This window comes from Rhopalosiphum maidis, chromosome 2 (genome assembly GCF_003676215.2).
Source record: "Rhopalosiphum maidis isolate BTI-1 chromosome 2, ASM367621v3, whole genome shotgun sequence".
Lineage (NCBI taxonomy): Eukaryota > Metazoa > Arthropoda > Insecta > Hemiptera > Aphididae > Rhopalosiphum > Rhopalosiphum maidis.
The window spans coordinates 11,348,666-11,362,274 of NC_040878.1; the positions used below are offsets into that span (position 1 = coordinate 11,348,666).

The 13,609-nt window shown below is 25.1% G+C and overlaps 1 protein-coding gene across 1 annotated transcript; it reads right to left on the reverse strand.

Annotated features, from left to right (window-relative positions):
* Positions 1-456: 456 nt before the first annotated feature.
* Positions 457-7,450, reverse strand: LOC113551223 (ATP-dependent DNA helicase Q5-like). The gene is made up of 12 exons (XM_026953336.1): positions 7,089-7,450; positions 6,131-6,255; positions 5,905-6,069; positions 5,647-5,823; positions 5,354-5,554; positions 5,187-5,292; positions 4,769-5,120; positions 4,474-4,680; positions 4,195-4,396; positions 3,341-3,526; positions 1,323-2,583; positions 457-765 (listed from the first exon to the last, which is right to left on the reverse strand). Exons 1-12 carry the CDS (start codon positions 7,228-7,230, stop codon positions 659-661), a joined length of 3,231 nt encoding a protein of 1,076 aa, XP_026809137.1. The 5' UTR covers positions 7,231-7,450; the 3' UTR covers positions 457-658.
* Between the last annotated feature and the right edge of the window lie 6,159 nt (positions 7,451-13,609).

Genomic DNA, 13,609 nt, shown 5'->3' on the forward strand with positions numbered 1-13,609 from the left:
TAAAAAAAATTAAAAATTAAAATTGATCATAAAAAATGCAACCATTAAAATAAGGATATCAATCATAATTCATGTTAATCTACATTTTATATTAACATGAACAAGTATTGACTATGTGCCAGTAAAATAAAATTACAAAATATTTTTAATGACAAATAAAAAACTGTTGGAAGATGTTTTAATTTTTATTAAATCATATAGATATGTAAAACATGATAACTGATAAACTGATATTGAAGTGTAAAAGTATTTAAATTTGACAAAGTCTATGTCCATGTTACCAATATAAATTAATTACTGGACTACCAATTTACCTATACATAGGTATATTTTGATATATTACATAAATTATGTCCAACTATTCAAACATCAAGTCACATAATAATATTACAAATTTATAAATAAATTATACTTATTTTAAAAATTATAGAAATATTTAAAATCGTCCTTTTAACTCTTTCATTACAAAAAAAAAATTAATTAAATATAACTAATATAAGTCTTTTTTCAGCAAAATAAAATAAAATTAAAAAATATATAAAAATAAACTTAATTTTATCACTTAAATCTGATAACACTTACTAAAGTAAAATTATAAGGAACAAACACATTATTCAACAAAAACATCATAACAATTTATAAAATTAAATATGAAATATTAAGGAATTGATCTTAATAACTTCAATATTTGATCTTCAGATTCAATCTTTATTTTCTGTTCCTTTGGAAATAATTTTCTGATAATTAATTTGATGTTTTGCTCTTCTGTAAAAATAAATAATTTATTTTATACAAATATAATTAAATTGCTAAGTCAACAATACATACATTGCTTAAACTATTAAAATATATATTTTTTTAAATAAATAATTGAATTTAAAATTTAAAGTACAATGTTTGATAATTGATATGTATTATCAATAAATAAATAAATAAAATAATAATTGCTTTCATAAATAGTTATTAAGTATAAATATACATTTAAATGTGTACATTTTTTAATTTTAAATGTACACGCCCTCAAGTTTGGGAACCAGTAGTCTAGATAATAGTTAATATAACTTAATAATGAAGAATAAAATTCAATGATGAATATAAATTAATATTTACCATAAGCAAATAAATTCTATTTTTATAAAATGTTAAACAGTTTTTTCATTTTAAATAATTTTAAACATTAATGGCTAATGCATATAACAATTTTATTTTTTTTAAAGTAAATGTTACCAATTTTCTTTAAAATATTAGTAAACATATTTGTCGCAATGATGCTTATATACACATCATTTAATTTTTCACTTGCATTAAATATATTAATTTACCTGGATGACTAGTAGACTCCAACAGTTTATGAACAATTTGTCTTGCCATAAATTTAAATAATTCTTTAGTTTTAAATAAATTATTTTTGTAGTAAGGATTTAATAATTTTACAACCAAATTTGACAGTTCAAATTTTTTTTGTTTGTTATTCGGATCCTCAGTCTTATTTTTATTTATTTTCATTGACTCGTGTGAATTTTTGTTTGTCTTATTAGTAAAATTTACATTTGATGACATACCAAGTCGGACACCTAAGGATTTTTTTTTAACATCAACTAATGCTAATTTACTTTCATCATCACTATCTTCACCGAACAGATTATTCATATTCTTTATTGCAGATATTTCAGCATTTTGCTGAACATGTAATCTATGTTCAATTGATGATTGTTTTGTATCATTTTGCTTTTGCTGTATCAGGAGTTCATTGTTTTGTATAGTTAAATCTTTTTCATTTTCTGATGGAGTTAAAATTTCTGAAATTTCCTTAAAAATTTCAGAAATATTTTTTTCTGACATAAGTGATTTGTTACTTTTAGACTGAATATGTGATAAACCATTTTCAATATTTTTTGTACTATTTGAACATGTGTTATTAGGAGTAATAAGAATTTTTTGGTCTTGTTTTGTTGCTGGCATATTATTCATAGCTAAATAGTCACTTTCAACGTTTAACAAATCTTTAGAAGAATCATATGTTGAACTGGATTCATGGTTGTTTTTTATTAAGTTAGAAGCCATAATTATTTTGGGTACTTGTATATTAGTAGATGTAGTTTGATAATATGATTCATTAAATTTAGGTTCAATGTTAAATGCTACATAGTTTGTTTGCTGTTCAGGATATAATTCTTCTACTTTAATTGGAGTTTCTGAGATTTTAGGATCATTTATATTAGTACTTTCTATAATATGAACTTCATCATCTGAAGATATTTCCATGTCACTATCAGTATTCTCTATTCTAGGTTTTTTTGTAGCACATTCTTCATTCTCTGTTACAGAAGTAGAAGTAGTCGAAAATACAAATGATTTCATTGATTGCTGCATTAAATGATCTCGTTTAATCCCTCTTTTGATTTTTGGCTCAGGCGTTTTGTTTTTTATTTGAGCTTGAATAAGATCTGAAGCTGTAACAATAGGAGGGAGTTCAATATTTGAATTAACTTTAGATTCTTCTTTAATTTTCACTGGTCGTGTATAATTTTTAATTTTATCAAATATGTTTGATGCTCTTGTTTCTGCCTTAATAAGGGATACCTAAAATAAACAAAAAATAAATATTTAATGCCGTTATTTAAAAAAATTATTTATCACTTCATACTATCTGAGAGTATAAAATTAAATTTTCTGTTTGCCCTTTAATAATTTTAAAGAATCAAGTTTATTACAATAAAAATTTAAAAAATTTATGACAAATAATTTTTCAACATTAAATAATTTGTTTTTATTAAATATAAATATGTTTTTTTGACTATAAAAATAAAATTATGTCAATTATATCTCCTTTATTCTGTACATATTGATTAACAAATGCCAAACAGCGACATTTTGATTAAAACTTATAAGTTATATTATTGCAAGTATTAAATTTCATTAGCTATCTTGAATTTTTAAATACCTCATACTAATAGTAATAATAAAAATGTCTTTTAGGTTTGCCATACTTAAATTTAAATAGGAATAATAAATTTATAATATCAAATTTTTGTATTTACCTGCAGGTTGTTTTAACTAAGAATAGGTAATTATTTATATATTATTAAAGGTTAAGTATGAACATATAAAATTATAAATGTATAATAAATTATAAAATAATTGATAGTAGTACACTATAAACCATAAGATCAGCCACTTTTTTTAACCAATTAACTTTATTAGAAATACTTTAATACTATTATTCTTTGGGATAATTGACAGAAATACTACTTTGGAAACTGCTGCCATATAGGTTAGATGTAGCAAAATGATACATTTTTCCAAAATAAATAACTTAAATGTTTTAATTTTACTCAACTGTTTTAGCAATTTTTTTCCGATAAACAGCTACAACTTTTGAACTAGTAAATGCTTCATATTCTAAGTCCACTGCAATATTATGAAGATCATCTTTTGTTATTTCTGTTAGTGAATCAAATAAAGAGCATGCTTCAATATTTTTCTCCAAATACTCTTCAATGAACCTTAATAATTCTTCTCTTACCTTAATTAAATAAATTCACATATAAATATATATATTAATTATTAAATTAAATTATAGATTAACATAAACAAATTATGACTATGGTTAAATTATAAACTAAGTAATTTATTCTTATTAAAAATTATTTTTAGTTTTCACTTACAATCAACAAGTGACTCATTTCACTAAAAACCATATTCATTATATTAGGTATATTTCATTAATTTATCTTTTGACTATTTATATTTAATAATAAACTAAAAAAAATGTTCAACCAGGAACACAGTGACAAAAAATAAACAAATTAAGACTTTATTAAATAAAAAATATTAGAAAGCCTCGTGAAATTTAATTTCAATTTATATTTACTACTATAACTATTACTATTTTATATTTTATATTGCTAGTTATACTTATTCATATGAGTTTAATATTATTGACTTATTGAGTAACTAAGTAATTAACATTTTAAACGTTTAGGTGCATAAAATACATAGATAATTTGACTTTTTTAATATAGTTAGAATATAATTGATTGTTTTAACCCAATCTTCAGAATTAGAAGGATTATTATAAGATTGTATATTGAATTCAAATTATAACTACAATTTAGATTTTTATATTATTATAATTTATAATACATCCATATATTTGTATTAAAAGTGTTAAAGAATAATTGAGATACTTACTGATAACTGCAAACCATTAACTTTTTTTATTGTAGATGCAGCTGCTCTAACTTTTGAATTTTTTACTAATTCTTCATTTTCTTTGATAATATTTTGTATATTAGCTCTTCTAATTTCAAACTGCCGTTTTATTTCTAATTCTAGTTCTAAATTTTTTTTGTGCTCTTCTCTTTCACCCTCACGTGCATATTCTTCACTTTCCCTAAACAAATATTTACATTTATATAATAAGTAACTAGATCAGTGATTGAAAACTTTAAGGTAAGGAGTAAAGTATACTCATTAATAGCATTGCGTCCTCCTCCATAAAAATCACTAGATACTAATTGTTCATTTGATACAATTGTATGATTCCTGTTATTTATTCCATACATAAATACATCTAAATCTATTTTTACAGCTTCTTTATTTGAGCATACATCACATTTATCAATGCATTGGGGTTTGGTATCTCCAAAAAAATCAGCAAAAAATTCATGTCTACATCTAGTTTATCAAACAAAAGTTAAACAATTATTAAAATGTGTAATTAATTTAGTCTTTAAAAATTATTAAAATACACTGTAAAACATACTGTACACTTTCACAGAACTGTATCATCTTAAGAAACATGCTATAACTTCCTTTAGCTTTTTTTTGTTTATCTTGAGTTTTAGCTTGAGTTATTGCAGATTTTAAAATGAAATCTAATGAATTTTTTGCTTGTTTTGAATGGTAAATTCGACATCGAGCTAATTTTCCATCTCTTCCAGCTCGGCCAGACTCTTGATAATATGCTGGTATGCTAGATGGTATACCCCAGTGTACGACAAACCTTACAGTTGCTTTATCAATTCCCATTCCAAAGCTTACAGTTGCTGTTATAACTTGAATATGTCCACTCATAAATGCTTCTTGCACCACAAGTCGTTCTTTATCTTTTAACCCTATATTAAATCATAATAATATGCTGATTATTTTAATTTATTAAACATTATATTATATGTTTTTACCAGCATGATAAGGGGCAATGGAAACACCTTTCCGACTAAGAACTGTGGCTATTTCTTCAGTTAATTCTCTCGTTCTACAGTATATTATACCACATGGTTGATTCAACTAAAATATTTGTTATTATCAATATTTTATTTCAATAACTATACATTTAAAAAAAAATTACCGGATTTATATTTGGAGTATTTTCCAAATAATTTATATCATCACATAAACATTGATCAATAAAGTCTTTCAAATGTTGATAAGAATTTCCAATAGAATCATCAAATATAACATCATAAAATAAGTTAGATCGAAAACATGGTGTTGTAAACTTTGAGACTGGTTTTTTTAGGCATAATACATCCATAATGTCCTTAACAACCTAAACAAATAAATTTTAAATTATTCTAGTAATATATTACAGCCTACAGGATAGTTTAAACAATTTAATAAGCATTTATTTTTATAATTTACATCGGCACTAGCTGTAGCTGTAAGTGCAATCCATGGAATATGAAGATAAAGTTCCCTTAACAATCCCAGTTTCAAATAGTCGGGTCTAAAGTCATGACCCCATTGGCTTACACAGTGTGCTTCATCTACCACTATATAAGCCAATTTATTTTTTCGTACTAAATAGGATAATAATCCCTGAAAATTAAATTATATTATAAACATTTTTATTTACTATAAAATATTAATATAAATTGTAAAAAAATAAAATTTACCAACCTTAAAGAATTCTGTAGCTGCTTGTTCAGGGGTTACATAAAGTAATGAAGTAGATACTTGTACAGAATATAAATCATTAATAACACGTTTTCGTTCAGATTCAGTCATTTTTGAATTAATTGTTTCAGCACGAATTTTTAAATGTGTTAAATGATCAACTTGATCCTGTAAAAATTTTGAAAATTATGATTTTATTGAAAACTTATGTAAGAAACTAGATTTATACCTTCATTAAAGCTATAAGAGGAGAAAAAACTATTGTAACTTTAGGCGAATGAAGTACAGCAGGTAGTTGATAACATAATGACTTTCCAGATCCAGTTGGCATTGATACAAATACATCATATTTTCCTTAAAAAAAAAATATTAAATTTATTAGTGTTAGCTGTATCATTAAGATTGTATACATTATTCTCACGGTAATGAATGAGTGAACTTATAACTTTTTAATAATTTTTACTACTTTAGAGTAATTTAATTATTACCTACATAATATAATATTTATATGAATTTAGTGTTTATAAATAATGTTTATAACATCATATCTATAGCTGTAGAGTATAAGACAATATCTCCTCAGGAGTTTGGCGGAGTAATACAACATTTTTATAATACGTTTTTCTGTATAAATATATAAAAAAATTAAAGGAAAATGTCCTATTTTACCAAAACTAACTGAGGGGAACTTTACATTTACCATACTAATAATATATAATTACTCCATAAATATTTAACATTTATCATAACATAACTTGTATTGTTTCTAAAGTGATATATTATTATTTTATAGTCTTACATGTATATATTTCTTTACCAAATGTTGATATATAAGATTCTTAAAGATTCTGAATATAATGTAAATCAAAATGTGTATCTAATTAATTATTAAATTCATAATTTAACTAGGTACTAACCTATAATATATCAGTTATTACCAGTGTTAACATTTTTTATATAGAATAATGTATTGTCATAAAATATAATAACCTAAATTTGATTTTTAAAAAAGTAGTAGGCCTACCTATAACATAATATGTTCAAGTTAAGAATAACATGAAATTAATCCTATTCACCTATTGTATTAGTACAATATAATTACTAATAAGTATTATACTTTATTACTTTTTGAGATTAATTTACCTAACAATGCAAATAACATTAAATAATAATTATGATACACTTACGCTTTAATATTGCAATAATGGCATTCTTTTGTAAATCACTTTTGAAGGTCTGGTGATGGAAATAATGCTTCAATTGTTTAAGCAATGTATTAGTGTCCATATTCAACATTTGTTCAGAATTTATTCGTGTTCCTTCCGACATTTTAGTATTTTATCTACTACCTAAATATTTAACTTTTATTTGTAATAATAATACTCAAATAAATTGATAACTGATTTCAAACATTAAATAGTTTGTACGATTCTCATTAATCTAAGATAATCAATATAATTCATGTTACAATTATATACTTAAACCTAATTTAGTTGTAAGTGAATTTAAAATCAATTATTATTGTTAAAACAAAACCTACATTTTTCAAAATGAAAACATGATCATCACTACTTTTATCACAATGTTCACCTATATTATAAAATACGTTTGTTGAGGGCTATATTAAATGATAAAGAAAAATAGCATTAAATACTTTGGATATACCTTGATAAGGGTCATTATGTCTAATATCAACTAAGTCGAATTTTAATTTTAAAATTAAATTTGTTATGAATGCTATTATTCTGATTTCTGTTCAGTTAGAAGCTACATATGTATATATTTTAAAACGTTTTACTTACATTAATTTTTCGTAGATAGATTATACTTGTACAGTTGTACATCAACCTAAACTATAGCAAGCCAGTTTTTATTTGAGTGAATACTGAATACATTTTAAGCATTACATGTATTTTAATAATTTTACTTATTTAATAAATGTTTTTATTACTATACGGCCCCAGATTTAAAAAAAAAAATAATATGTGGTCCACTGTTTAAAAAGGACTTAACTCTTCACCCTGTTAATTGTTATTACTACCTACAGTAGGTAATACCACTATAAGTACAGGTATTTTTTATACCTATCTAAAATAGTAAAGTCTAACTATTAAAAAAATAGTCTTTACTCTACTTTATTTTTTTTATTAATTGAAATGAATGGATGATTATAATCATATTGAATTTTAACCACAGTTTTAAATATTAATTTTTAATTATTATTGTCTAATGCAGTGGCGTAATTTGGTCATGTTTATAGGAAGGGATAAGATGTACATTTTATCTATTACTTCCTAATAATAATAATAACTCAAAGCTCAATATCTACTCATAAGCATTTCTTAACAGGACGCCATACCCGCATGTCTTACTAACATACATCATTAGCATAACAAATTTTCATTCAGTAGAACACATTTTGTGATGTTAGCTTTAACACAGAATATAAAATATTATAACTTTAAAATAATAAAATCAATAAAAGCATATGTCAATGTCATTTTCTAAATAATATTCTTACCTTTAAATTTGATAATAGGTAAATTTACTCTAATATTAAAGCTAATATCACAAAATGTGTTTTGCTGAACGCAAATTTGTTATGATGTACGTTAGTAATAAGACAAACAACACATGCGGGTATGGGGTCCTCTTAATACAATCATTGTAATATTATAATATAAAGTAATATATATATTATAACAATATTTACACACACGGTAACAAATATATATAATTTTAATATAATAATTAAATATTCTAATACAATTAAATAATTGATCTTATAATTACGCATTATACGAAGTTGCTGTTGTGCATCGTTGCCCCGCGATATGTTCAATCGCTCTGTGAATTATTTTTATACCACAAATCACAATATTCAATAATAATATAATATTGTATTGTAACAATAATTGAACAATAGGAAGTGCTTGTTATGAAGAAATAATATTTTAGTTATGACAGCTATATGCACTAGCATTTTATTTATTCAGGTTTTTTTTGTTTATTTCTAAATTTGGTGTACATGTATCATCCTGTCTTTTAAAAAAAAAGTCATGGACTTAAAATACCCAAATGTACATATTTCTCATAATTATTATTAGAAATTTAAATTGATAATCATATAGTAGATTCGTGATTGGAGATTTTGAATATTAATAAACTAATAATTGATACATCGTGTAGAATCAAAATAAGAAATCAATAATATTATGTAGATCTTGAGAAAACGTCAAATACATATAATCTATTTCATTAGGAATTTCTTCAACTAGTAAAAACTAAAAAAAGGTGGGCAAGTGGGTATCAATCTGCTGCATAGTAGTGATGGAGAGTAGGTCACTAGTCACTATAACGGATGTGTTAAATTTGAATGCAATGACAGGTATCATTGTATACGAAAAACGATTCTGAACAGAGATGATTTGTCAGTTAATGATTATTAGTAGGATATATTATATTATTACCTATATTTAAATTGTAATATATCATTATTTTACTTGATTTCGAAAAAAAATTTTATTTCATACGCTCATAACATTTTTTCTATATTGACGCTGGAATTTTTTTTTTACAGTTACTCGAAGAAAAATTTATGAATAACCCTGTATTGGGTTTTTTAACCTTAGGTATAAATCACAAAAATGTTATGAATTTTCAACTTTAAAATTCCTTACAAATTTTCGCGATTTTGTTATATTTTATAAATATTTGAACTTTAAATGTTTATAAACAAAAATTGTGACCAACGATTTTTTATTTTTTTTTATTACGATAAGTACAGCTTATAATAAACCTTATATTCAATTTTAAAGATTTTTTAGATAGCCAAGTTTTTTTTATTGGTATTTTAAGAAAAAAAACTAAAAAAGAATTGTCAAATTTCAATTGTCTATAAGTAGCTTAAAAAAGGTCAAAATATTTTGAAAATTTAATCGTAAATAGATAACCATAATATAAACATGATTCGTTTTTGAGTTACAGCAAAATCAAAAAATCGATTTTGTCAAAAAGTGGTTATGCGTGAAAATTCCCGTTTTTCCGTTATTTTTTCAGGGTTTTTCCCGACGCTTTTGAAAACTACTGGAAATCATTCATTTTTGACCCTCCCCCGTCCCCCCCAAAATACCAACTAGATGAATTTTCCTTTTCAAAGAGGGACTGAAGTCGAAAATCTAACCATTATTACTACTCCAAAACGTGATGACAGTCACAATAATAAAAAAATAAATCCCTTTCAATCGACTATTTATATTTATTTTTATAATACTTATCCATGGATTAGGTTAACACTATGCCGAAAATTACACCATCGCTATTAATTGCCATAAATGAGGCAATGAGACATTTGAAGAAAAAGGAAAGAAATTATCTTTAAACAGAAAGTTAGCGGTACATCCCTACGGGGGAAAAGGCCAATTCAATGTGATATACAAAGACTTACGACGATTTCCAGAAAAAAATTTTAGTTATTACAAAATGCCTGTAAAAACATTTGATAAACTTTTAAATATTGTAAAAAGTGACTTGGAATAAAAGCAAAATGTTAAAAATTATATTATAGTATAATACCGGCAGTGGAAAGGTTATCCATTACTTTAAAGTAAGTACCAATTTTTTATTTGAATAAATAGGTACTTTATTAAATAATATTAACATATTATAATATATATATAATAATAATAAATAATAAAAAATAAATAAAAAAAAAACCTATGAAAAGAAATATTGACCTAATAATAGTGGGGTTGCCAGTTGCTACTTGAGCTGGGAATTACTTTCTGGGGAAACTGCAAGCCATAGTCGTTTATATAGTAGAATACCTACGATGAACCGATGAAGAAAATATATATCTTTGAAATACTTATATTTATTAGGTATATATTATTATTTATTGTATATTATATATTTATATGTCAGTGGGTGACTATATAGTATATACGTCTACAAAATTTGGATACACGCATTAGTAAAAGAGTTTCCTAATCCCAACGCAAACGCAAATGATAATAATAACTTATCGTACACATATAATATAGTAAATTTAGAGATGTAATAATTGTATTATTTTTGGCTAAATGGACATTAATTTCTCTCCAACCATTTGACTTAGACTTGAGTATCAAAATGCACAAATAATAAAACAATTCCTCTTGAAGTCTTGATTGTAATGGAAGAGGAACCAGAAGGACCAAGATCGATTATTAATTATACGTAAGAGATTAAAAGCGGTCAGCGAATAGATTATTTACAAATAGAATAAATAAAAAATTCAATCAAAACGTTATCTTAAAATTTTTAACAAATAGATTCAGGAAATAGAAACGGATTATTGACAATTTAAATATATTTAGTATTACACTAAATGCGACTGAAATAGATTGTCATAATGTATGCCATTTACCGATACTCAATAGTTATTCTATACTACTATCAGGCACGTATACAAAAAAAACAATTCCCGGGGGGGGGGGGGTTAACCCCACCCTTGTATACGTACCTGACTACTATAGTCATCTATACTATATAATATATTATAAATGTGCTAAATTTGTATTGCCTATGTATATTATTACTATTGATTATAATTATTGTATTATTTGTAATCAATGGTATAAAAAACAGTAATCCATACTCTATTTACATATTACACAACAAAAATTAAATTCCATACTCAATATTTTACTCAAAACTAGTCATTTTCAATAGGTCAGGACAAAAAAAAAATCAAAAAGAAAGATGTAGGTATTAACGTAAAATTTAATATTATATAGGTACAAGTGAACAACATCCCCACAGACCCCAAGTCACGGGAGGATTTGAAAATTACAATACTTTACTCTCGAGTCTCGATAGACTGATCTAAATATTATAATTATTTTGTATAATTCATAGAAATTAGAAATGCTATCTTATAAATGTTAAGTTTGCGTAAATAGTAAATACACTAGTATTTGGTGTCCAAGATTAGGTTCGTATGTACTCCATCTACGCGCGGAAATAGAATCTTGCGTTGACATCGCAATCGACGGGCGCCATGTGAATAATGTGTTGGAAATCTGTAGGTATTTCTAAATACGCGCGTTCATGTGATTATGTGAACCTGGCCTAAGCCCTAGGAATTAGGATATAGCTTGTAGGCACATAGCACATTATGAATGGGGTACAAATGAATTTTCGTATGTATTAATAGTGGTGGCTGGTGAACCCTCGTCCCTGACAAAACTAACCATTAACCATAAACCACTACCCCTGTAACAATGGAACAATAACGGTATTGTATACTATTACAGTATTGCGTCCATGATAAAATATTTATGATTTATCCACAGATATATCTGTGGATAAATCATAATCACTGTATCGTCTGTATTATCTTAAATCGTGATTTAGTAATTTCGTATTGGTATTTGATATTTCTTTGGATTTCATTAGAAGAAAAAATAAATTATTATGAAGGGTTTTTATTAATCTACTTCTTACACACATTAAAAAAAATTGTATTGCTATTTTTAAAATCCTATCACATGTTTTTATGTATTGTAATAGTATGGACGTACTACGTATTTACTCGTAGTAGTCAGTAAGGCATTAAGGCCTTTACCGTTTGTTATATACTTATATATAATATTTTACGAATATACCTATTTTGTTCCCGAAATATCAACGAGTTTACAACATTATTCCAAACGAAAAATGATCAATATGAATGAATCCCGGAAAAAAAATCCCCATATCAATTATTTAAAAAATTATAGTCAGATTAGGTTCAGTCGCCCAGTCAGTTTGTTTTCTCATATTGTTAGACACAACTGTCAAAAAGTCTCCGATGCTTAATTTATCTTCACTGTATCTTGTAACTAACTCTTTCAAGCGGATGTTTGATTTTGTCCTTAATTTTTTATTAATTTTTTTATTATGCAAGTTATATATATATATGCATATTTTATTAGAAGGCTTCAACATCACAGGTCATTAGCTTAAAGTTATATCTATATACCTATACAATGATACACATGGGTTGCAATAAACCAAATTTTATCATTAAAAATGTAATCGTATTTTATACTTAGGTAACTAGGTAGTTTTGATGGGCGAAGTCGCAACGATTATAATAATAATAATAATAATAATATAGAGATGGATATAAACTATAGGTTCTATTAAATTTTGTAAAACATTAGTCGTCAGTTACGTCTTGATCGTTCGACGTGCATACGCGATACTTCACAAAAAATTAATAATTAACTACAAATAATTGACTTTTTATAATTTATTTATACTTAATTAATTCTAATTTGACACTTTAAAGTTAACTGCATTTAATGTTTTTTGTCGTGTCGTATACTATTCCATATGGTATCTGTATAATTTATTTTTATTATTATTTATTTATTTTTCGTTTTCTTTTTAGATTCGAGACAGCCTTTCTAGCCACTAAAAACCTATAACCAACAATACCATTGATAAAATATCATCAAATAACATCTTCACATCTATCAAAAACAAAATCTTCTTGTCATGGTAGCACCACTGGGATTCCATCCCTCCTACCAACAAACTTAAGTCTATAAAAAGTTCAGTGAAACAGTGGCATAAACCTCCAGATCTCAGCCGACGTCAAGATATCGCTATCACTCGAATAAGAATTGACCACACTTTAGTTACACACTCTTTTCTCATTAGCAATGACTACCCACCTATA